Source organism: Pempheris klunzingeri, chromosome 6 (assembly GCF_042242105.1).
Source record: "Pempheris klunzingeri isolate RE-2024b chromosome 6, fPemKlu1.hap1, whole genome shotgun sequence".
Classification (NCBI taxonomy): domain Eukaryota; kingdom Metazoa; phylum Chordata; class Actinopteri; order Acropomatiformes; family Pempheridae; genus Pempheris; species Pempheris klunzingeri.
In genome coordinates, this window is record NC_092017.1 from 4,850,848 (window position 1) to 4,875,117 (window position 24,270).

The following is a 24,270-nucleotide window of genomic DNA, read 5'->3' on the forward strand; positions in this document are numbered from 1 at the left end:
GTGGATACTTTAAGGGAAGAACATGTTAGTGATATTTACATTTTATAGATTCTTCTTCTTGCAGTGCTCTCTTAATGATTTCCTCGTGGAGCATGTTAGCAACTGAAAGCCAAGGATTTTGGATTATTTGGAACAATAGGTAGGAAAGCATCTAAGATTCCCTGCCTTCAGTTTGTTTTAGGCTGTTAGTAGTTGTGTGGGGTTGTTTCTGAAATAGCCTTATTTAGAAACAGAAATCTCAGCTCTGTCTTTTTGTACATTGATTATTGCTGAGCACTGATCCACGTTGACTTGTGCTTCCATGCTGTCGTCAGCCATGAAATGTAAAACTAGTAACATTGTAGCAGATTGTGCTGATTGATTGTAGTGCACAGTGGTGTTGTGGCCTGTTGTTCACAAAAAGCTCTTCCTCAGTAAAACTGAAATAATACATGTGACTGAAAGGACTGGACTGTGCATTGGTAAATGTATTGATCATAGTAGGATGTAAGATCTACACAGAGCATCATCATCGTTTTTTAGTTGAATGAACTGACAGAATAAAATGATTTTTTAATTGTTATTCAATCCCTACTCAAGTCATTTAAAGTATTGATTGTGCTATCAGAAACAGAATTTATTTGCCAGTGGTGAGTTGGAAATCTAAGCAGCTGTATTGATCCAGGCGATGGTGTAGTTCAAACAAAACTGTAACGTATCACTAAATGGTGCTGCACAACGGTGTCATATAATTTTGTTCAGTAGCTGCAAGATAAGGATGATGGAACTTTTTCTTTCATAGTTGGGGCAGGAACTACATCCTAAAATAAAGGTTTAATTCATTGTAAACTGCATAATCCTGACAGAACTGACAGAGAGGGAAGTTAAGATGCTGTTTAATGCGTGTTTATACTCTGCCCTGTGAAGTTTTATACCTGAGATGTTATTACTGGATTAAGAGGTATTCTCCATCCTCTACAGGTGGCGACAGACAAGGTTGCTGGTAAGCTGAGTTCTACTCTCTCATGGGTGAAGAACTCGGTGTCCCACACGGTCAGTCAGATGGCTAGCCAGGTGGCCACACCCACGTCCCTGCAGACCACTGCCACCTCTTCTTCTACATCTCTGTCCTCGCCTGCCCTCTCACCATCCTCGCCGGCTCAGCTCAGTCCTGACGATGTGGAGCTGCTTGCTAAGCTTGAAGAGCAGAACAGGTAAGTGGTTAGGCTTGTGCTGCTCATTATATCAACAGATTTGAATCGACAGGTTCGTGTACGTCAGTTACATGTGGATAGATAACAGTCTGACTGATAGAAAATCATAAGAAATGAGTTTTGAACTTTTACTATATGGGAAAAGTTTAGAATCCTTCTTCTGCGTAGCACATCATTTGAACATAGTGTGAGTTTATCGGTTACTACATTTCTTTCAACATGTCAATATAATGTCAGAAAACAGTGCTTATCAGCTTTTAACTGTACTGCATGTGAAGGGAAACTCTTCTTGCCGAGCACCGTGTTTATGGCAGACATCTGAATGAGAGTTAGAAACATGCTGATGGTAACGGTTTGATCCTGTTTGACCTGGCCCATGTTAGCCGAACGTCCTGAGCGAAGAGGCTCAGACTGTTCATAAGGAGGATAGAGTGGCTACTCACCCTGCTTAAAACTGTGAGGCAGGTTACTCCACAGGTGCTATGCTGCGCAGCTCGTTCTTGGCACTAGGAGACAGACTACCATGTTCAGAAGTGTGATAGTCTTGTAGGATGTCTTTAGCCGTATCCAGTTGCAGTTTTCTTAATTACATTCTTACTCAGTTATTAAAGTCAGTATCCGCCCCATTTATTTGTATTTTACAATTTTGTCCCTGACTTGTTTTCTTTTCACACCTTCACTGCTCTGACTGCTGTAGAGTCATTCTACACATCTCCACCATCCCCCTCCTGAGCTACACACAGACAGCAGAGTGACATTCAACAGGCTGTGACATGTCAGTTAGCTAACTGGAGAATACAAGGAGAAAACTATTGATTGAACAACATATAACAGTCTCCAGTTTGTCAGGCTTGAGAGGTTTTTGGGCTTTGGGGTTCAGTTGGTGGGTGAGGATTTTTTTTGTTAGAGGGCTTGTTTGTCAATGTGTGCTCCTCACATAAAGGCAAGGTTGTGAGTTAGTCATGAATTGGCAGAACCCCAGAAGAACTGATTTGTCGTGCAATTGTTTGTGTGATTTCTTGTTGCTGTCTTGTTGCACTCCAGTCTTGCTAACGGGACTGGAGCGGTGGATCGATAATTAGAGGGATATCCCATAGAATTCTAAAATTGTCAAGCTGGATGCACTTGCATGTTGGTTGTATTCACACAACCACCCATTTACTTCAAGCCCCTGCTTGAGTGTGCTACGTAAAAACCAAGTACAGACTGTTTCCTGGTGTTTCTCATGCAATTTGTCCAGATAAGTCATTAAACCTGCCTGTCAGAACAGGACCCAGAATTCAGGTGTATCAGTCTTGTTTGAATAAAATGTATGTAATCAAAGCATGCTTGGTTGTAGAGGTTTTACTTTTCCCAGTAGTAGTTTAACTACTAATGGAAGATTGTTTAGCCATAAGTGGTAACAATAGCCACACATTGACCAGTAAAAGTCTTTTGTAAAGTAAGATGTGTTCTGTGTGCTTTCCCTGAGTCGCTCATTGTTCACATCAGATTAAAGTACTGTTAGAGGATGACGTAACACCCCTCTATTGCCAGCTTTGTGAATTCTTCCTCCACTGTGACTCTCACCCATGGCTAGTGCACTCTGTGTCAGCATGGAAACCAAGCGTGCCGTTCAGGGTTCGGGGCTGTGTCACAGTTAACTCCAGCATGGAAGACCGCAAAGCTCTGTTGAATGCAGAGGTCGGTGACTCATCCGGACGCCCACAACAGCTCCTGCCTCAGAATGCCAAGTGGCACTTGTTCCGATGCTTTCCCTTATTAGGGGACATCAAAACTAACCAAGGAAATGTTTCACTTTCTCCTTAATATCCTTTATGAAGCTCTGGGAAGACTCTCATGTGGTGAACAGAAGTCATAGTGTCGAGGGGCTCATAGTTCATCTGCCCTTTGACCCATGCCTCCACCCCAACACACAGCTGGGCCCTTTCACAACATCCCAACATGCATTTCTCTGCTGCCACGCTTTCAGACTGACAATGCAGCCTCTTCTTTCCAAACCATACCAGTACCTACCAAACACACAGATCCTATCAGTTTGTAATTAAGGTGCTTACTGGCCAGGTGCAACAACATGAGAGAGGACTTTGGCAATCATATGTATCTTACCGGCACTTGCTTACCAAGTGTTTGTGTATTTGGGGAGGCCTTTGTACCCTACAGAGCAGATAAAAGGCACGAGCATTCGTTCAGTACTGTCACAGATGAGGAAGTCCCACAGTGACTGCTACAATCTGTAAATCAGACATACCATTGCTCCAGAATTCCTTGAAACCTGAGACATGAGGAGTACATCATGAGTTTATCTTGGTAAGGTGTATTTTATTTTAGGCTTGTTCTCCTTCTATAATGAAGTGCGAATTGTAGTCATGATGTTGTAACATTCACTTGCTTGAAAGAAAATCCACTTGTAATTGTTTGGCTTTTTGTCCTAGCTTAAATATTCATTCAAAATTTGCCTATAACCTTTGAATCATTGTAAAAAATGCTTGACCAAAACTGTTTGTCTATAGTTTTGGTCATATTTTGTATCTGTTAAGACACAGACTTGTGTTTGACTAGTGGTGAATTATTAGCAAAGGTTCATGTACAACACTGCCTGGTATTGCAGTGTATGGTGACATGCTGACTGACAGGCCTGAAAAACTGGCAGTTCCTGCCATACTGTAGCTACAAGATGTTCCTTTTATTCACTTTTTTAGTTCCATGTCAGAACTGTACAATACAGTTGAGGAGGCTGTGTTGCAGGCTGGTCTTTCTGGTCGTCCATTTCACTCCCTCCCACCCGACCCAGAGTTGGCTGTAACCCTAGCCATTCTGGGAGCACCCTCAGTGACGTCACGGGCTCCAGTAGAGAGGCCCCGGCCTTTTTCCGAGATCAGGTGTCTGAGCCTTTGTGTGTCTCCTCGGTGCCACTAAGGTGGGAGTCGCAGCTTCTTTTCTGTGCACGCTGATCCTTGATCACTCTGTCAGTAACTCCAGTGACAAACTGATAAGAGTGATACAGCGCAAGATTAACTTGCTGAAAAACACATTGCTTGTGCTTTTCGTCCCTGGCACTGCACTTCAAGTGGTGACCCTGGATGAAACAAACACAGTGACTCAGGAAATATTTCACTGACCACCATTGGATTCATTGTTGCCTTCCTAACAGACCTGTTGTGGTTTTGTCAACCACTTAAAGCTGTTGCCAGTAGAATTTAAATGAGTCCTTGAGGTATTTTACATCCCTTTTGTACAGTGTTTGTTTTCATGTCAGTATTAACCTGCTTCTGGTTGTGAGATTTTGAATAAGAGGATTTTTGAGGCAATTTGCCTAAATTCCTCCTGCTAATAATCACATTGTGACTGCTGATGGCTGGTTATGAACACTAGATAACTGGGCCAGCTGTTTTACCAGTGATTGTGTTGTTTGTTCTGTGTCTGTGGCTGTGACTTTTCAACTTAACATCTGGTGAGTGGGGAATTAATTGCTGATTGTTACTGCCAATGATCTGGCTCTGACAGTCAGGCGCTGTGATGCAGTGGCTTTGTTTTACAGTAATAAAGCTGTAATACATCATTGCAAAGTGGCTCTTGACATAAGCTCTCCATTTTTAGCACTGCGCTGGAAATGTAGGTGGCTTTGATTTTAACACTGGATGTGGTTTGTCTGTTTGCCTCAGTCACGGCTTGCAAATTGGGGCTGACGTCTCGAGATTGGTGAGAGGGAGGTGCTTCTCATGAGCATTTTCACACATGTACATGTTTTTTCAAGATTTGCATTACAAGTCAGCTTATTGTAACTGTTGTTGCAATTTTTAGCACTTTGGCTCCTGCTAAACATTTCAACTTGTTTTGTTGTTGGAAAGGTGTCTTGGACAAAGCTAACTTTGCAGTTAATTCTGCTGTTTGCCAGTAGACTTGTTACTATATTTTCAGTTGCTGCCTGTTCTTGTATGAATTGAATTTGATTCATATTCATATGTACACTGACTACGGATACTGATACTGAGTATACTTTATATACAATACATGTTGGCGTACACTGCATAACTGCAACTAATGTAACCCTTGGTATTACACATACAAATTGACAGCAGTAATGCACATAGGTGACAAACAGTGATGTAACCATCAATATTCCACACAAGTGACAAAAGGAACCGGAACATTCACTACCTTACTCTGATGACTTGCACTGAAAGGAGTCAAATATCCCTTCCTATCCTATTCCCTATCCCAGAATATCTCTTCTTTAGTGGATATAAATTGGAAGGCTAACTAGGTCACTTCGCTTGCTGGAGTTTTGCAGTAGCTAGCGCGTTTGACCGCACATGCCCCTGCCCCGTAGCAGAGAAGAGATCTCAGACTGGCCGCCCTGTACGTCAATCAAGTCGCAAACGCCATAGGGAGGATACATACCTTCATTCATTTTCTAAACCGCTCAGTCCTAATTAGGGATGATAGATGATAGACCAAAATCTTTTTTTTAATGACACGCGATCGACGTATTGGGCACCCCTGATCTAAACATTTATATTTCTGCCTGCTCTTAGCTATGTGTTCTTGATTAGTGTCAGTTGAAAAGAGACATTTGAAAATGGTTTTGATAAATGATTAGAACAAACCTTTCTTGGTAGCATACTTGTGTCTGCACGCAGTGTCAACAGCACATTCTACCCCTTGCCCTCACTACAGGCTGCTGGAGACAGACAGCAAGTCACTGCGCTCCATGAATGGCTCCAGGCGAAACAGTGGCTCCTCCCTGGTGTCCAGCTCCTCCGCCTCCTCCAACCTCTCACACCTGGAGGAGGATTCGTGGATCCTGTGGGGACGAATCGTCAATGAGTGGGAGGAGGTGCGCAAGAAGAAGGAGAAGCAGCTCAAGGTGAGATTGGACGTGCACATGACTACCTGTCAAGTGACAGCAGAGTCTCGTGTAGACATGCTTAAGAGCTTACTGGCACACGACTGCATTAAGAGCTTACTAAGACACAGTTCACCCATCTGAGGAAACAAGGTTAAAGCAATCACAGTGCTCCAATTTTAGGTACTTTTTAGACATCCATTTTTCTTTTCTCTTTTTTGATTATTGCCCATTTGACAATAAGTCCAAAGACATGCAGGTTAAGTTTATTGGTCACTCTAAATTGTCCGTAGGTTTGAATGTGAGCATGGATGGTTGTCTGTCTCTTTATTTTGACCCTGTGATTGACTGGCAACCAGTCCAGTGTTTACCCCCCCTCTCGTCTCATGTCTGCTGGGATTGGCTCCAGCCCCCTGCAACCCTTAAGGATACGGTACAGACAATGGATGGATGGATGTATAAGATAGTTCAAGTCATGGCTACAGTCTCCTTTGTGATGCATGTGCGTCACAGGCATTTTTATCAAGCATTTGCCTGAATGCTACAAGGGGCCTTTCTGTTTGAATGTTTACTAGGTCCACAAATAATTTCTAAGGCTATCTTTGTCCTAGCTGGCCCTGTAGTGTTGTCCTTGAACTTGTTATTTTAGTTCTTGACATTTGAGGCTAATTTTAGGTTGCTTGTTTCTACGGTTACTTTCTGTGGTCTTGTGATAAGGTTATACCCAGTCATTGTCAATGGCAGTTTCATTTAACTGTACCGAAGAAATTTGTGCAAACACAGTGACCAGAAAAAAAAAAAAAACCCTGCTGTTGGATTATGTTCTGATAACAGGCACAAGTCATGGCAGTAATGCATACCCATGTTTGACTGGTTGGTGCAAATCTTTGAAGGTTGTCATTAAGGTCATGCCACCATCCTCAAACCATTCCTTGATGATTTCTACACCATAACAGGGAGCAGGCTTTTGGTCCATTCATTGTTCAGCGTTGAAATTGCAGCCTAGCATTTCTACAGTAATGGTGACACTGAAACTGCATGCTATGCAGCCATGATCAAATCTTTCTCATAGTCAGTCCCACTTCAAGCCCATTTGTCTGTAATCTGTTCACATGCAAAAACAAGTTTGGACATGGAGTTGCTGTTGCATGAATCTGTTGGTGAAGCAGCATGCAAAGAGCACAGGACATCCTCTGCAGGGGCAGGGTTTCTGTTTTTCTTGTCACTGTGTGTAAATGGGGAAGTGTTGCGAAGGACCTGTGAACATGCATGGGTGTTATTATGTAATTTAACAGAAGTAGTAATGACCAGATGGTTGCAACTAGCTAGGAGTATTAATCAAAAGTGCTGAGGCCTCCACAAAATTGATGTTTCTTCCCCTCGGCTTACAGAGAAACCCAGTTTCTGTTGTACGAGGGAAGGAACCTTGACTTTTCTGTCCTTGTCAGCAAAACTTCTGACCTGATCATGTTTTCAATATCCAATATTTCATTAACAACCACGGCTGCTGAAGAAAAATGTATTTATATTTATTAAGTGTACATGAGCTGTTGAGATATTTCTTAAGTATCTACAACAAATAAGTTGTGAAAAGCACAAAACATTTGAATCACTGATGATTTACATGATATCTATGGGGCCTGTCACCAAAGCAGCATTGGAATAGAAAGAGTGTTCACATTTGTGTACCTCAGAAAGAAGCTTTCACTCTGAGACAGTCAAGATATGAGATGAGACGGCACATTGTTCTAGTACAAAGCTCGGTTTGTCTTGCCTAACCTCTGAGGGATCCCCTGCTGAAAGCCTGTGTGGGTGGACCTCTGCTCCAGATGCACCCTGGACCGACCAGATGCACACACAGACACACACACATGATCCCATCACAGCAGGAAAGACCAGTGTTCCCTGTCAGCACAGGAAATTGCTTAATCAAATTGTATCGGCAGTAATCTATGAAAACAAATTGCACTACAAAGTGCCTCACTGCCAAGATTATATTTGGCAGTGGAAATCGTATGATTATGAGAGGTACACTGTGCTGAAACTAGAAAATAAATACTAGAGCACAAAGCATGCCCTTGGCTATATCCAGTGTCTGTTCTTTTTCTCCACAGAAAGCTGTTTTCTTACACTCTTACACTGTACATTCAACAGTGATCAACAGCGATTATCCCCAAATGCCCATTTAAATTACTCGTAAATATCTAGAAAGTGTAGCTAGATTATTATCAATTTCACAAAAAGTCTGTTCTTTACTTTTTCCTCAGGATCTCGTCAGAAAAGGGGTTCCTCACCACTTTCGGGCAATAGTGTGGCAGCTTTTGTGTAACGCCCAGAATATGCCCATCAAGGATCAGTACTCGGAACTCCTGAAGATGACGTCACCCTGCGAGAAGCTGATTCGCAGAGACATCGCCCGCACATATCCTGAACATGAATTCTTCAAGGAGAAAGACAGCTTGGGCCAGGAAGTGCTCTTCAATGTCATGAAGGCAAGTCTCCATTTGTGTTTGAGGAACTTGACTGTATGCAGATGAACTGATAATCATGTGTACAGATAACAAAAAGAGGTATCTGGCTTTAACAGTAGTTTGAGGGTACAAACTGTCATTGGAGTGTGAAGTGTGGACAGCTTTGCTCTTGTCGATCACTGAAACTCATCTAAAACTAATCACTGTTACCTCAGGCGTACTCTCTGGTTGACCGTGAGGTTGGCTATTGTCAAGGGAGTGCATTCATTGTAGGACTGCTACTCATGCAGGTAAATAATCCCATCGAATACACTGGCTCACCTGCTTCCAGCAAATAGTTTCACATTTTTTAGTGTATAACAGACAGACTTTAGGTTTGATTTCATCCTATTATTTTTTCTAGATGCCAGAAGAGGAGGCTTTCTGTGTGTTTGTAAAGTTGATGCAAGACTACAGGTTACGAGAGCTCTTCAAACCCAGCATGGCTGAGCTGGGACTCTGCATGTACCAGTTTGAGTGTATGATCCAGGTAGGCACCTCACAAAGGGTATTAAGGCTGCCGCGAGTGGTGATGGTGATGTAGTCATGTACAGTCATGTACAACGGTAATGGTGTGAATCCATGTGAATTTTTTTTCCCTCTTGCAGGAGCAACTCCCAGAGCTGTATATACATTTCCAGGCTCAGAGCTTTCACACTTCCATGTATGCCTCCTCCTGGTTCCTCACCATCTTCCTCACCTCCTTCCCTCTGCCTGTCGCCACAAGGATCTTTGACATCTTCATGTGTGAGGTCAGTTTTAATAAACAGCGGCTGTTCTCAGGAGCTATCACCTGCTTTGAATGATATCTACTTATATGTGTCAGTCTGCAGAGAATTTTAATTTTTGCATGTCTACTCTGTGATATTTGTTTTTATTTGGCAAAATGCAGGGCTTTGTCTTTGACTCAAGCACTTTTTAATAATGTATTTAAATGTAGTCACTTGTTTTTAATGTTTGATCTAACCGTAAACATAATCTTGCTGTCGAATTTACTGTATGTCACTGCTGCCTGAAATGCAGATGTGAAATTTAAAAGAAAAAGGAACAGTCAACACTTAAATTAATGTCAAGTGCTTCCACAGAAAATATGTAAAGTTCACATTTATTTACTGCTTTAAGAATGACTACTGATAAAATGCCATGGATAGGTTATCCATTAGCACCACCTGTTGGAGGAAACAAACAAGGCCATTGTTGCTGAACTGAGCCAACTGACTGCCTGGGGAGCTGTTGTAACCAATGTTTAATTCTCAGTCCACTTTAAAACACATTTCACAGCACACTGACCGTATGTATGTTTTACACGTGTTTACTGGTGATCTCTTTCTTCAGGGTCTGGAGATAGTTTTCCGCGTTGGACTGGCCATCCTTCAGATGAACCAGACTGAACTCATCCAGCTCGACATGGAGGGAATGTTACAGGTACATCGCCACAACCTCTAAATAACTTGTCATTCAAGCAGCTCAGATTGCTGGTGCAACATAGTGCAGCACCCTCAAGGGAGGAACGCTCACCCCACCCAGATAATTGATACACGTGTCCTCCCATCCTGTACCTGTGTACATGGGGACGTTTGATGTAGTGCTCCTGAGGGAAGGGGGAACGCCTGAAACAGACATCAGGGTACATACTTGTTCAAAAGTAGCAGGTTTACGGCTGTGTGTGCACTTATCCTGCCTCTGTTTCCTTACTGTGCCCCAGCACTTTCAGAAGGTCATCCCACACCAGCTTGACAGTGGACCAGATAAGGTCATCCAGGCTGCTTATCAAGTTAAATACAACGCCAAGAAGATGAAAAAGTAAGCACGACTCTCTGTTCATTAACACCCACCAGCCTCTCCCTTTACACAAGACCCTGAAAATGTACATCACATTCTGGTAGACGCTTCTCACCAAAACTCTGCTTCGCTTTGTTGTACTTATTAGGAACTGTAACTCTTAGATAAGCCTACAAAACTGTCGCTGTTTAAATGTTTCTTTTCTTGTATTTTTCTTCTTCTTCTTCAAGAATTTTTTTTCTAAGGCAAATATTTATTATCTGTAATTTTCAAGGTTGTTTCCAGATTGGTGCTTATTATAGGGGAAATAATTCCTATTTTCAAAGGGAAGCTTCATTTAAACACAAATAAATGTTATTGAAAACTTCATATGTGATCAATTCTGTCTGCCTGTGGACAAATGTCACATTTTTGCAAGCCTCTGTTGGTTACTCAAGCACAGAAATGGAATGAATTACATTTATCAGTATCTCATTAGTGCCAAATTAAATCTGTAACAGAGATGCATTCTACAAAGCTAAACACTGTTTTTATTGCTGCTGCTTTTTTCAGTCTCTGCTTTCTCTTCATTTGATGCGCAACTCAAATGAACATTTTCTGTGAAATGTTTTCAGGTTAGAGAAAGAATACACTACAATCAAAACTAAAGAGATGGAGGAGCAGGTGGAGATAAAGGTGCGTGGAGGAGTGTTTAAAGAAATGTTTCAAAGGCTCCTCTGTGTGTGTTCAGTTTAATGTGACTTCTGTCGTGTCTTGTTTTACAGAGGCTGCGCACAGAGAACAGGCTCCTGAAGCAGAGGATAGACACACTAGAGAAAGTGAGTGCACAAGTGTTTGTCGCAGGTGCTCCGTCACCAGACAAACCAATCAGACACTGCTCCCCGCTCATCAACATTACATTAACCCATCCTGCTGTGTATGCTCATACATTATGCATCTCCTCCTACTGATGGAGTCTCGCCTTCCACTAACTGGGCTGTGTTAGTCGAAAGTCGGACTTTTACATGATAAATCATCACTGGTTGACTGGAACGGGATGGTGAATTTTCTGATCATAGAGTCTCATTTCATCAGAAACGGAAGCCTGACTTGGACTTCAAGTTGTCTCGGTGCCATGGTGACTGTCTTTGTGGCTCAAATAACTTCTTGTAGTGTCACCAGATACCACTAACTGTAACAAGCCTGTTTGGAATGCGAAAGAGGCTGCTTGATGCTGCTCAAGTCGACGCAGAGCACTGCATGCCAAGTTGCACTGTTTGTATCATTCTGCACTTTTTGTGTCTTTTCAAATGGGCACTACTGCTGCCAGGTAAATGTGCCATGCATGTGGTCTGCCACGGATAGCAAGGGTGTCAACAACATTGCATTTGCCTGCAGAGAGGATCACTGATCTAATCGAGTCCGTTCTTTGAAACCAGCTGGAGGCTGCTGCTCTCTGACACGTGTCTGTCACATAACTCCCAGAACCTTTTGAACTCTTACTAACAGAAATTGTTAAAAAGCTTGGATGAGCCACATCAAAGCCCAGAGCTGCTCAGTTAAACAACACGCAACAGTTATTGTGCTGTTGCTGCACCGTACTTCACTCTCTGCTAAAGCTAGTGCTGTCCTGTGCTTCTTCCTGTCTGAAACTTGTCACTGTGTTATCAGCACCGCCTCATTTTTCACTTTGTCGCTGGCTTATTTGCACCTTTTTTACCACACCTGCATGCAATGTTCCTTTTCTACCCCTAAGTGTAAACATCATTCTACAGTCTGTAACCAATATTTCTGGAGGGGAAATGAACATTGCATTTCTTCTCTAAAACAATCAGTTGTTCTTTTGTGTGCTTTAAACTGTCCTCTGGATTGTCTCTCTCTCTGCTGTGTCTTGTTGATATTTCTGTTTTGTAGGAAAGTGCTTCCTTGGCAGATAGATTGATCCAGGTATATTCCTTATTTTCTCTTTACCCTTATTACTTGTGTTGCACCTCCCTTCTTCCTTCTCTCTCTTTAGCATTGCATGCTCATGATTAGCACACTGAAGGACACAGTAATACTACAGAATCTAATGATTCTCTGAATTAAGAACTAAACCAGATGATGATACCTGATTACAGTCTTGAATAAGTGCATGAAATATCACATTGTGGCAGCAAGTGAGAGAATCACAAATCATGCTGAAGAAAGCTAAAGAATTAAACGATAAATCACATGTCGCTAGAGTTAAAACAAGCATGTCCTTAGAAAACCCGATTCCTCATCTTCACTTCTGCCCACCCATTCCGCCCTCTCGTTTCACTTGTTGTCGTGCTCACTCCACCCCTCCTCGGTTGGTTATGTCCCAAGGGACAAGTGACTCGAGCTCAGGAGGCCGAGGAGAACTACCTGGTCAAGCGGGAGCTGGCCACAGTCAAACAGCAGAGCGAGGAGGCCTGTGCTCAGCTGGAGCAGGCCAAGAAAACCATCAGGCAGCTCCAGCACCAGCAGCAGCCACACGCGGTAAGGAGGGCCACAGAGCCCCCAGCTGGCAGGTTGCACTGGCTTAGGTCCTGTCCATTTCTGTGACAGCAGCTGTGACATTGAGACTGGGATGTTTCCCACATCACTTTGTGTTGTGCAGTACTGAAACCATTTCCAGATCATGTGGTGTGCTAGTACTGACACCTGGGCCAGTAAAAATGTGACTCACTAGATGGTTCGTCTTCCCTCCCCCGCCCAGATGGCACATATTTCCTCGCAATGAAATCCAAGCAGTGGCAGAGCAGGGCTTTTCTCACTCAGCACATCAGCTCTGGGTAATGATCTCTTTTGGCATGCATGAATTCAAATTGGGACACGGAGTACTACACAGTTCAGCCACCATTTAACGTCTTGTGCATTCCCAGAAATGCATTCATGAATTTGTAAGTGGTTGTCTCACAGGCTGGTACATTTCACACGTGGCACCCTGTTCACAGAATCCTCTCACTTCACATCTATTGACCTGACCTGATTCTTAATTATTGATGGCTGGATTGCAGATGATAATGTGCAGGCATTACAGTGTTTTACATAATTTGCTATGTTGCTTCACAATGAGTAGTCATGAATAATTCATGTAAAAAGTGAAAGGCAAAATGGTTGACGTCAGCTGAAATTAAGGTTGAATTGTGAGTGTGAAGAATCACTGAGTATCACCGTATTTTCTGCCGAAAGAATAAATATATTCGCTGACTGTATTTATTTTGGGACCCTGGTTTACAGTACTAGAGGTTGAATATTTGGTTGTTTATTGAATGCCGACATTGAGGACACACAGGTATCAGCATTTGTATCTCTGCTTCGCTGCCTGAGCTGACAGACATGTTTCGTTGTAGAAGGGAGCCCCTCGGTACTCTGAGGAGTCTGTCCTGCAGCTGGAGAGAGAGCTCGTGCAGGCCCGGCTGAAGGAGGCAGAGTCTCAGTGTGCCCTCAAGGAGATGCAAGACAAGATCCTGGATATGGAAAAGGTGTATATAGTATTATCATATGATCTAGTTATAGCACTGCACCACCTGTGGCTACAGTTTTAGAACGTTTTTTATTTACACACCTTCTGTAGAGGAACACATCGCTACCAGACGACACCAATGTGGCGCGTCTTCAAGAAGAGCTGATAGGGGTGAAGCTGAGAGAGGCAGAGGCTCTGACTGGCCTCAAAGAGCTGAGACAGCAAGTCAGAGACCTGGAGGAGCACTGGCAGGTGAGCATCAGCGTGTCAGTGCACATGACAGACTTGATCTATCTTTGCCATTTTGTGCAAAGTGCTACTGTCTGTGAACTGGAAAAGGGGTGTAATGAAAGTTTAGGTGTCAACTCTCTTCAGTGAAGTGATGGAAAGGCGAGTGACTGTAACACATTTCTGCAGCGTCACTTGGCACGCACCGCTGGCCGCTGGAAGGACAGCCCCAAGAAGAATACGTTGAGTGAGCTGCAGGACGAGCTGATGAGTGTGAGGCTGCGTGAGGCCGAGGCCCAGGCAGAGCTGCGAGAGACACGACAGAGGATGCTTGAGCTGGAGACACAGGTCAGAGGTCCCATTAACTCTCTGGCCACAGGCTAATTGAATATTTTGCCCTGCATTTTTCAGATTCATGGCTTTTCTCTCCTTATAATACCATTATTTAAAAAAGCGAAATGCATATTGTAGTATGGACACTTACGCAAGTGAGGTGGATCTACAAGTTGTCAAATGAAGAGAAAATGAGCTGGAAAAGAAGTGACATTTCTACCTGCATTGTCACAATGTGTCCTGTAGAGGGCAGCAGTCACCTGTCCCAAACAACTTAAGTGTGAAGCAGGGCAGGCACGTCTCATCCTTCAGTTTTGCCAATCAAATGTCTTTAGTTTGAACTGATCATTCATCAAAGTAGAAGTAATATTATTGTGTTTTTTTTTTTTGTACACAGAGTCAGATTCATAATAACCATCTGAGACGGGCGGAGCAGGAGAGTCGCTGTCTTCAGGAGTGCGTGCAAACACTGACGGTGCAAAATAAAGACCTGCATGTGCAGCTGCAAGACATCAAGCGGAGACAAGCTGAGATTGAATGCAAGGTGCAACTCTGCTGCAGATCTGCAACACTTTTGTGTGTTCTGTTGTGGCATAATCTAAGTGGCGTGTTGATATATAAAATTGATGAGGTCAGTATCCGGAACTAGAAGGAGCAGGCAATGAGTATTTCTTTCCAATGGGTCTGCTGATGCTGCTATTTCTATTAAACTGCTCTCCCTAGCACAGTAACGCTCTCTGTCTCCCAGGAGCTTCCCCCTGCAAGATGCACATGTTCACAAATAGAAAATACACAAATGTTACACAATAAAGTTTTTATACGGGCCATTCAGCATCACACCTCCCTGGGCCAACTGTTGTTGAAATAACGCTGTTTGCTTCTTGTATTTGTGCAGAGTAAGGAAGAGGTGATGGCAGTGCGACTGCGGGAAGCTGACAACATCGCTGCTATGGCTGAGCTCCAGCAGCAGATCTCAGAGCTTGAGATTCAGGTAAAGTCCCAGCATACGCCTCGCCAGGCTTGTCTGTCACACTCCAGCCTCTGCAGCAGGCTTTAGATTTCCTCAACTCCTTCGCAAACCACATTTAACACATTCAGACTTACAGAGGGAAATGTACCATTCATGAATATGTCCAGTGACAAAGTTCTAGCCTTATTCTCTACGGTCAGTCTTACAGGGAGCAGTAGGCTCCCTACATTAGACTTGATCTGCCAAAGTTCCAAGTACAGGGATTCTTTTTACGTGACTGATTTCTATACTTGTGCTCACTAATGTGAGAAATAGGCACGGCTCTGACGGGGGAAAAAAAGGTTTTCACAAATTTCCATCCACTAATCAGAATCCCACAATCTAAGACTCTGAATCTGATAGCAGTTGATGTGTTGTTTACTTACGTTGCCAAGGAGACACCACTGTCAGTTAAATCTGATCAAACCACAATTGCAGTCCTGGTTATGCAGATTATTTGACTATGACTGTTTGCTCTTTAAGTTATTTCTTACATATTCATGACTGATTAAGCTCATTTTGGGGTGCTTTAAAGCACAGACATCAGACACGTAAAATCAACAGTTGAGTGTAGGATTACAGAGTACCACACAGATTTGTGTCATCTTTACATCTCAAATCTGAATTTACACATTTTTCTAGATATATTTCAAACCTAAATTTGCAAGGATTCCACAAAAGATGTAATGTCATCAGAACGATTATGTAAAGCTGCTATACAAATACCAAGATTATATTATTAGTGTTTTTTCAGTCCATTGTAGTTCCGGGCTGATGATGATTTGTCTCCATATTTGTATGCCAATTCAAGATGTAAATGTAGTCAATTTTAGAACTGTGGTTTAAGCAATTAAATTCAGGCACTGTAGTTAAGTTAACTCCCTGTTTGAACCAGTGTCAACAAGCAAGGGTGAAGAAACCAGTATTTATCCCCATACAAATGTAACGCTACTAACAACAAGCGTGGCCAAAGCACACACAGGCAAGTTCTTACACCACCAGCACTCAGCCGCTCTCCCTGATAACCGATAAGTCCACTTAAAAACCAAACACCAATAGTTTTACGGCTTGTTTGTGGGCTCAACACTTTTCATATGAGTAAAGCTGCATTCTAAACAACAGGCAGATACTGTTATTGTGTGTAAACAGGCTATAATCTGAATCTTTTCTACACTTTACATCACAAAGGAATACAAACATGTCTGAAGATGTTTGTGTTTCCGATGAATTCAGAATTAGGGTTTTACACTTACACTTGGCGGTGAGTTCACTAGAGGCTGGACAAGAGATTAATCAGTGATATTAGTTTTTCTGGGTCTATAAATATGTTGTTAGAAACATTATCATTTTACATGTTGCCTGTTTTTTCAGAAGACAAATGAGTAAGTGTCTCACGCTGCCTTGTAAAGGTTGAGCCATTGTTTCACTTTCCCATGACAAATACGCTGCTGGTGTATTTCAAAGACGCTGTGCACCCCTTGAAACCCCTTTACACTGATGTTATGTTAGCAGCATTAACGTCCTCAAATGGATTAATGTAGTATGATGAGTAAATATTGCATTCAATGGGAACTAGGAAGTCCCCCTATTTTGCATTTCTAATCAGTACATACACATTTAATAGATGTAAGCATTTGTTAATGTAGCTGCCTACAACTATAATTCCTCCTTTAAGTAGAGGCTTCTGATAATGAACAACAGTATAGGAAAAGGCAGTTGTAACAATACTAAATAGAATTTCTAAGTGCCGACCAATATTGCACACTAAAGAACACTATGTCTGTAAATCCTCCTATAACCACCTTTTTATAGAGTTATAAGCCATTTATTAAATGTTCATTGAGTGCTTAGAAATGCTTGCTGTTGCAGTAAGGCGTCACAGCTCGTGGGCGTGTTGAGCGTCAAACCAGCAGCTTTGACCGGAGTTCCAAACAGCTCTGTTAGGACCAGCTGTGACTTTGGGCCAGTGGATTTGAATTTTGTTTAAACTCTCTAAGGTGTCTCACATAGTTGAAGCTGATGGTCTGGACTATTTATAAGTATGACACCTACCCCCACCCCCCCCACCCCCCCCCAGGCACACACAAACACAATGTGGTCTGAGGTTTTGTTACTAAGTGATAGAGCAAAAACATGCAACACGAGAAATTCACCACTACCGCCCTCATGCTTTTCAGAATCCACATAATGAACTTTCATTTGACAGTGTAAATAACATGCTGAGGCCCTGCACCTTTATTTAAACCTTATTGCCCTTTTATTTTGTGATCAGTCAAGAAAAGGTGTTGCTACTGTTAGGAGTGAAACATTAAATTGAATTGAAACTTCGGTCTGAGCTGAAATCACTGAGCCAACATTGGCTTCTTGGTCTGTGGTTTGGTTATTTGCACTATAAGTTGTGGGTGAAAACTGCTCCAATTACAAGAATTTGTTAAAAAAAAAAAAAAAAAAAGTTTCTTGTCCTCCTCGTCAGAAGTGTTGTGACGCACGGTGGTGGCTGCTTGCGTTACGATGTAAGAGGTCACTGTTTGAACTTTGCGCGAATACTGATTGTAGAGGAGCAGTCAGAGGTATCAGTGCTGTGTGCCTCAGCAGCTAATAATCCTGCCAGTGTTGAATGAACAGATACAAATGAATGATAAGAACCACTGGGTAATGATGGAAAATTTTGCCAGGGAAACTAAGATTTCTAGAAAGGTTTGTGTTCTGTCACTACTGCAGTCATGGCCCCTGTTTAACGCCACAGCTCCACTGTCTCTGGGCTGATAGGAAGTGGTTTCTCATTTTGAAGCAGAGGCTCTACCAAAGGTGACATGCATGGTTTATTTTGAGGTTTCTATGATATGCTCAGAGATTTATACTAAATGCTTTCATTATTCAAGAAAAGTCTGACACACATCTGTACTGCAATTTAAAATGTCATGATGGCACTTGGTAGAGTAATTTTACACAAATCTGTTCTCTAATGAGGCAGCTAATTGGTAAAGTAAAAGTTTAATCAGAGTGAAAAATGTGTCTTGAATCAAACATTTTCACACATCTTCTGCAGATTCCGAGAGATTTGTCATTTCCACAACAGTGGAGGTGCACAGAACGTGTAAAAATCCAGTAAATGTGGTGACAGCACACAGTCAGCTGAAGTTTTACAGCATTTTGTTGGAATTTCTTTTCTGAGCTGTGATTTTGCTCACTAGCTCGAGATGTGAAGATAATGTTATGATCAGAGGATGTTGTGGCAGATTATCAGCTGCTCAGCTCACTTGAAACGTTTAAACGTGTCACACTTTCCTGCGTTGTTACAAGTTAAAGTTGCCCAGTCTTCGACAGTCTTCTGTTAGAACTAAATAAAGCTCAGCAGCCCTTTGAGGGTGCAGAGATGCGACTTGGACGTTTCTGAGAGACGTTTGACGTCCCCGGCTGCCGCCTGACACCTGGTGATTCACACAGCTGAACACGAGGAAGTCTTATTAACTGCCTGCACCTTATTGCTGCAGTGTTTTGGAGCGGTGAAACCTCAAAAACAACAGATTGTTGGAATAATTTCACTTGTTTAAACTCCTCCTTGTGAAAAAAGCCTACTGGGACCTGCCACATTGAGCGCCTCCTTACCACAGGAATCCAGACCCTATCTGTATTTTGCGGTGTTGGCCAGCCAGAGAAGACTGAGTATCACCACTGAACCTCGACACCCCACCCCTGCTGTGTGCTGTGTACATGTCCTCCCTTTTTTGTCTGTTTTCCCGAGCTGCAGCATGTGGTTTGAACTCCTTTGTCTCACCGTCGAACTGGCAGGTTCAAAGGTGTGATCGAGGTTTGAAATAGACTATGTGTTTGTCTCCAGTGCCTGCAGATGTCTTCACTGAGGAAGGTAAACATCACATGGGCTGTTTAACTGTTAAAGCTGACAACCAGCCTCATCCCCAGGGCCCCTGGAGGAAATCAAACAATCAAACAAATGACACTGTTTTGTGTTTTCCTGACATCTGTCTCTTCGGTCTCCTGCCACACAAGGAGGCCACTCTGTGATGCTGCTTTTTTAGTTTCAGCCACTGGCTGTTCACAACAATTCACAGCCCTGGGTATTCATGGTTTTACATGGATACTGCAAAATCATTTAGTTCCATGTTTAACCACTTTATCCTGCAGATGCCAAAATATTTGCTCACCTTCCTCAGTTTAGAAAAGCCACCTGTATCGCCGAGCGTATTTTTACACTCGTGTCTCTTCTACCAACAGAAAGAAGAAGGAAAGGTCCAAGGCCAGCTGAACCACACAGACTCGAGCCAGTACATCCGCGATCTCAAAGACCAGATAGCAGAGCTAAAGCATGAGGTGAGCCTTGCAGAACAAGCTTCAGGTCCCCCGGTAGTTCACACTACCTTCTTTTGAATCTTTTTTTTTTTTTTCCCTGTAGAGATTCAGATTTTGTTGTTGCCTTTTCTTTGATCTAGCATTTCAGAAGATTTCACAACATTCACTCAGATATGGTTTTACTTTGAAGCTAAAAGATTAGTAGAAGTGTTAACTACACCCAGAGACTTCCTGTGCCTAGTTGATGCTGTACACCTCCTCTCAGACGTAACCAACAGATGTTTCTACGAGAGGGTTTTAAACGAGCTGGAGCCAGGATAGAGAATGCAGATGGATCTAGATTTAGAAATGAAACATTACAACTGAAGTCAAGTGAGAAAAGTAAAGAACTGACATCAGAGAAGTGAAAGCATCTTCCCATAATCCTACTACCTTTATTCTTCTTAAGACCTGCCTGGCTTATTGTTGGCTGATGCATATGCTCTGTAAGAAGGTCCAGTGTCGTGGGTTGCACATGTCCCCTAATGATGAGTTGCTACTTGTTAATGATTTAGAGCCTTATCTCATTATGGAGACTGTTTGTAAAACTGCAGATGGAGGTCTGTGTTGTCTTCCAGCTGATCAGTCGTTTACAGGAAGAACATCATATCTTGACATCTGTAGTGTTTACTGAATCCAAACAAGCGAGAACTCTACGCGGCGGCCGTGCAGTCACACAATCATCTCCTCTCTCACTTAGTTTGGCCTGGTGGTCATCTTGGGGCCTGCTGGGAATCATGACCACTCATGTCCGCAGTGGAGCGTGACCCACCGTCCTCCTCCCTCATAGTCTGAGTTACAACCTGCATCATATAGTTGGACATTTTCACTGCAGCCAGCCAGATGTTGATTAGAGCAGAATTTTCTTTTTTGCATGGCAACAACAGGAAGGCAGGCGGCCACGTTTAGACAGGAGCGGGTAAACGCAGGCCTGTTTTAGTCATTTTCTTTATTGTGTGTTGTGCTCTGAACTGGCCTCTGAATGCACCTCTTCCCACATGTCTGTCTGTCGCATGGCAGGCTGACCCAGGTGAGTTGATACAGATGTGCCATGTGTCACCCCCCCCCTCAGTGGTTTAAACCCGGCCACCGTGCAGCCCCCGTCTAGCCCCATTTGGGTTTCTTTAATTCACAGTGTGGGAGACGGTCCGGGATGGTTCCATAGAGATGCTGCTCTAAAATGGAGTCAGGACAGTTAACCTGACAGACCCTGGTCAGAGCAACCAGTTAGTCCTCAGCTTTTCACTCTTCTCAAACTCAGCTTGAATTGCTTGTGGCTGATGGAGGAGAGAAAAAAAAACCACCCACCACAACTGCGGTAAAACAGTTTGTGAGATTTATGCGTCATTTAAAGTGTTTTACCAGAGTAAAGACTTGGAGGGTGAGGACTAAACCCCAAAGGACACATTCAGGACAGTCTCCCATGCAGCCCCAAATGGAGCTAGCCCCCACCCACAAAGACATCACGCCATAACTCTGTCCCAAATCCATGCTGCATGCTGATTCTAAGGACCTTTTGAGGTTGGAGTGCTTTCACACTGGAAAAGTGAGAAAATAGAATAGTTCCTTTATAAAACACTTAAGGCACAAAAACAATAGTAAAAAAGGAAGCATTATATGAAAATATAAAATATGTACAATCTAAAATAGAATAATATAACATAAGACTAGTATACAATATAAGAGATAAAAGGAAATATCTTGTGCAAATATCCAGACTTCAAGTAAAATACGCTGTGCAGAACTGGCTAGGGAGAAGGAGAGGAGGAAGACGGAGGAAGAGAAATATACATATATACAGTAGAACATACTATGCACAGCATATAAACACTACTGCATGCACACACTATTGCTCAGCAGCATGAAATGAAGTGTTTCCAAAGGTACGCGTGTCAGCGTGTACGTGATGGACACTGTGTGTATCACCATGTAGTGTAGAGAGGAAATAAACGGTGGATGGTGGTGAGGTTGAATTATTATTCCACAGTCACAGTTTGTTCTTTTGTGCCTTTGATGTATCGTCTCCTGTCGGTACAGAAGGGTGAATTCTGTTGGTTTCTTGTACACTAACTGCATTAATGGTACACTATGGGTGGGTAGGTATACCTAGAGTGTGCAATAAGCACCATAGTGGTAGTATGGAATTGGGACACCGCTCTTATGTTTTGGTTGTTGGTTGAATTGCTGTCTGCATGTTAGATGTGTGAAAGACATTTCCCCCATTTGTGCCAGTGATACTGAGGAACACTGAGTGCCAGAGTTGGTTTCTGCATGCCACATCTGTCAGTCGTGTTTCCCCCCCCCAGAAGTTCCACATTTTGCATGCAGGATTCGACAGTGTGTTGTTGCTGCTAACACTTCTGGTGCTCCCTCTGACAGGTTTGCTGCTTAAAAGGCCAGAGGGACTTGGCCACTCAGCCCACTTTTGATGGGATCCACATCGTCAATCACTATGTGGGGGACGAAAGGTCTTACCTGTCTTCAGATGAAGACGGAGTCAAGGACCCCACCCAGCAGAGGAGTGGGGGCCGTATCAGACTGCGGCCCAACCTCGGGGACACCGACAGCGAGGAGGACGACGACGACGATGACGAGGAAGCCCTGCGACTGTCTGTACCTCAGAGCGGCAGCCACAAGTCCACCACAGTGTGAGCAGCCCCCCCGCTGGAGTCAGGACAGAGGCTGTCAGCACCCACTGAGGAAGGGGGGCTGTCTCCAGCAGCCATTTCAGAGGAAAAGTCTGGATCTGGAGTTCTGAATTTCAGACAGGAAGTGCATCATCATTTCAAATCATGAGAATCACACTTATGGATTCAGTTTATTCAGTTAGTAGTTTTTGTTTTCTTCCTGAGGGCAGCAAACACCTGCCTGTCTGAGCACCACTGACAGTAGAGAACTAAATAAATATCAAACTCTAGAGGGCCACAAAGACCGGAGGAGGAGGAGGAGGAGGAGGAGGAGGAGGAGGAGGGGCGGGAAGGGGGGTCTGTCTGCCACCCCTCTGACCCCCCCTCCTGTAGGTACAACACAGAGAAAGAGACTGTGCAATACACCCTTTTATGTTATATTACACACTTCATCCAATGTGTTTTTATATTTTTAAAGCATTTTATAAATGAACATCAAATATGTATTGATGCCGTTACTACTAAGTGTCCATCATGCAGAGGCAGAACTGTACAAGTGCTGTGTATGTATGTATATATCTATTATCAGCCAGCGTTCACTCGACCTTTTGGCCTTAGCAGCACATGCCGCATGCCTTTCACCGGGGCTGGTGTACCACAAGGTCAGCGTGACATCTGCAAACCTGTAGATATGTAAATGTGTATTATGTTTTTTTTTTTTCAATTCCTTTTGAACTTGAAAATATGTATCTATTGCATATCTGATGTTTAGAATATATTGTACAGTTCAGAAAAAAGGGACATGAGTTAGTTTAATACAGTAATACAAATGACAAATCCTGCTTTTGAGACAAGTGAGGTGAATTCCTGTCAAGAGAGAGAGAATAATGATCGTCCCTCGGCAGAAGACTGCAGCTGTCTGTTTTCAGAGCAGCTAACGTGAATAATTAGTGCAGAGAAGGGGACAGGTTTATTTTTTTAACTGCCACTGCCGCTGCCGCTGCTGCCGCTGCTGCACTGGGCTCTCAGAACACATCCCCCCTTTACTTTCAAAATGAGCCCGGCAGTAAGCACATTTGAGGCGAACATGAGTAATGTCTCTCATGTGCTTTGTGTATCACAGATTTGCACAGACATGGATGACAGTCCTAGGGAACCTTTAACTGGGAGATAAAGCAACGCAGCACACTTTATAACGCAGCATGGGGAGGGATCAGGAGCTGTCGAGTGTTACCAAAGGAAACACTGCATCCTGCATTGTGCTCATCCACAGGCCAGTTCCACTCCATTTCATGTGCACGGACCTGGATGTGTAAGAACTTCTCTGAATGTCTGTATCGAACACTAACTTCTGTATTTGGCGAAGGACGAGGTGGAAGTGAGCGCAGCAGTCGTGGCCGTTAGGCCCAGGAAACAGAAAAACATTTGACTGTGAGTCGTGGTGATGGTGATGGTGATGGTGATGGTGGTGTCCCTTTTGAACAAGAGACCCTGTGTTGTTTGACGAGAGATGAACACGTTATGGCACTTTTTGAGTCTGTGGTGCAGTAGAGGACACACATGGCAACACTACGGAGCAGTCGGCACACTCTGGAGACTAAATGAGATTGTTGTGTGTGTGTGTGTGTGTGTGTGTGTTTGTTTGTGTGTGTGTGAGAGTTCACAATAAAATGTTTGATAAAGCCCTAGACTGATCTGGTCCCTTTTTACTGCAGGCAGCTGACCTGGAGACCAGAGTGTGTTCAGATGACTGAGAGCACATGTGGGATGTTTAGGCTCAACACTGCCTTCCTCTGAAGATTCTAGCTTAGATTGACTGCTTTCAGGAAGTGATTTCTCGTGGTTTTAGAGCTGAGCCTCAACTACTAATCATTTCATGCAGAAAACCACATTTTAAAAGAGCATTTCTCCTCGGGCACTACAGATTAAGCAGGTTCG

At 43.2% G+C, this 24,270-nt stretch overlaps 1 protein-coding gene across 1 annotated transcript; it reads left to right on the top strand.

Moving 5' to 3' along the window:
• Positions 1 to 960: 960 nt before the first annotated feature.
• Positions 961 to 22,632, top strand: evi5b (ecotropic viral integration site 5b). The gene is made up of 19 exons (XM_070832941.1): positions 961 to 1,193; positions 5,874 to 6,063; positions 8,310 to 8,534; positions 8,729 to 8,803; positions 8,917 to 9,042; positions 9,161 to 9,304; positions 9,888 to 9,977; positions 10,258 to 10,355; positions 10,949 to 11,009; positions 11,099 to 11,152; positions 12,228 to 12,260; positions 12,663 to 12,815; positions 13,673 to 13,804; positions 13,897 to 14,037; positions 14,203 to 14,361; positions 14,744 to 14,890; positions 15,242 to 15,337; positions 19,592 to 19,687; positions 22,085 to 22,632. Exons 1-19 carry the CDS (start codon positions 1,042 to 1,044, stop codon positions 22,355 to 22,357), a joined length of 2,445 nt encoding a protein of 814 aa, XP_070689042.1. The 5' UTR covers positions 961 to 1,041; the 3' UTR covers positions 22,358 to 22,632.
• The last annotated feature ends 1,638 nt before the right edge of the window (positions 22,633 to 24,270 follow it).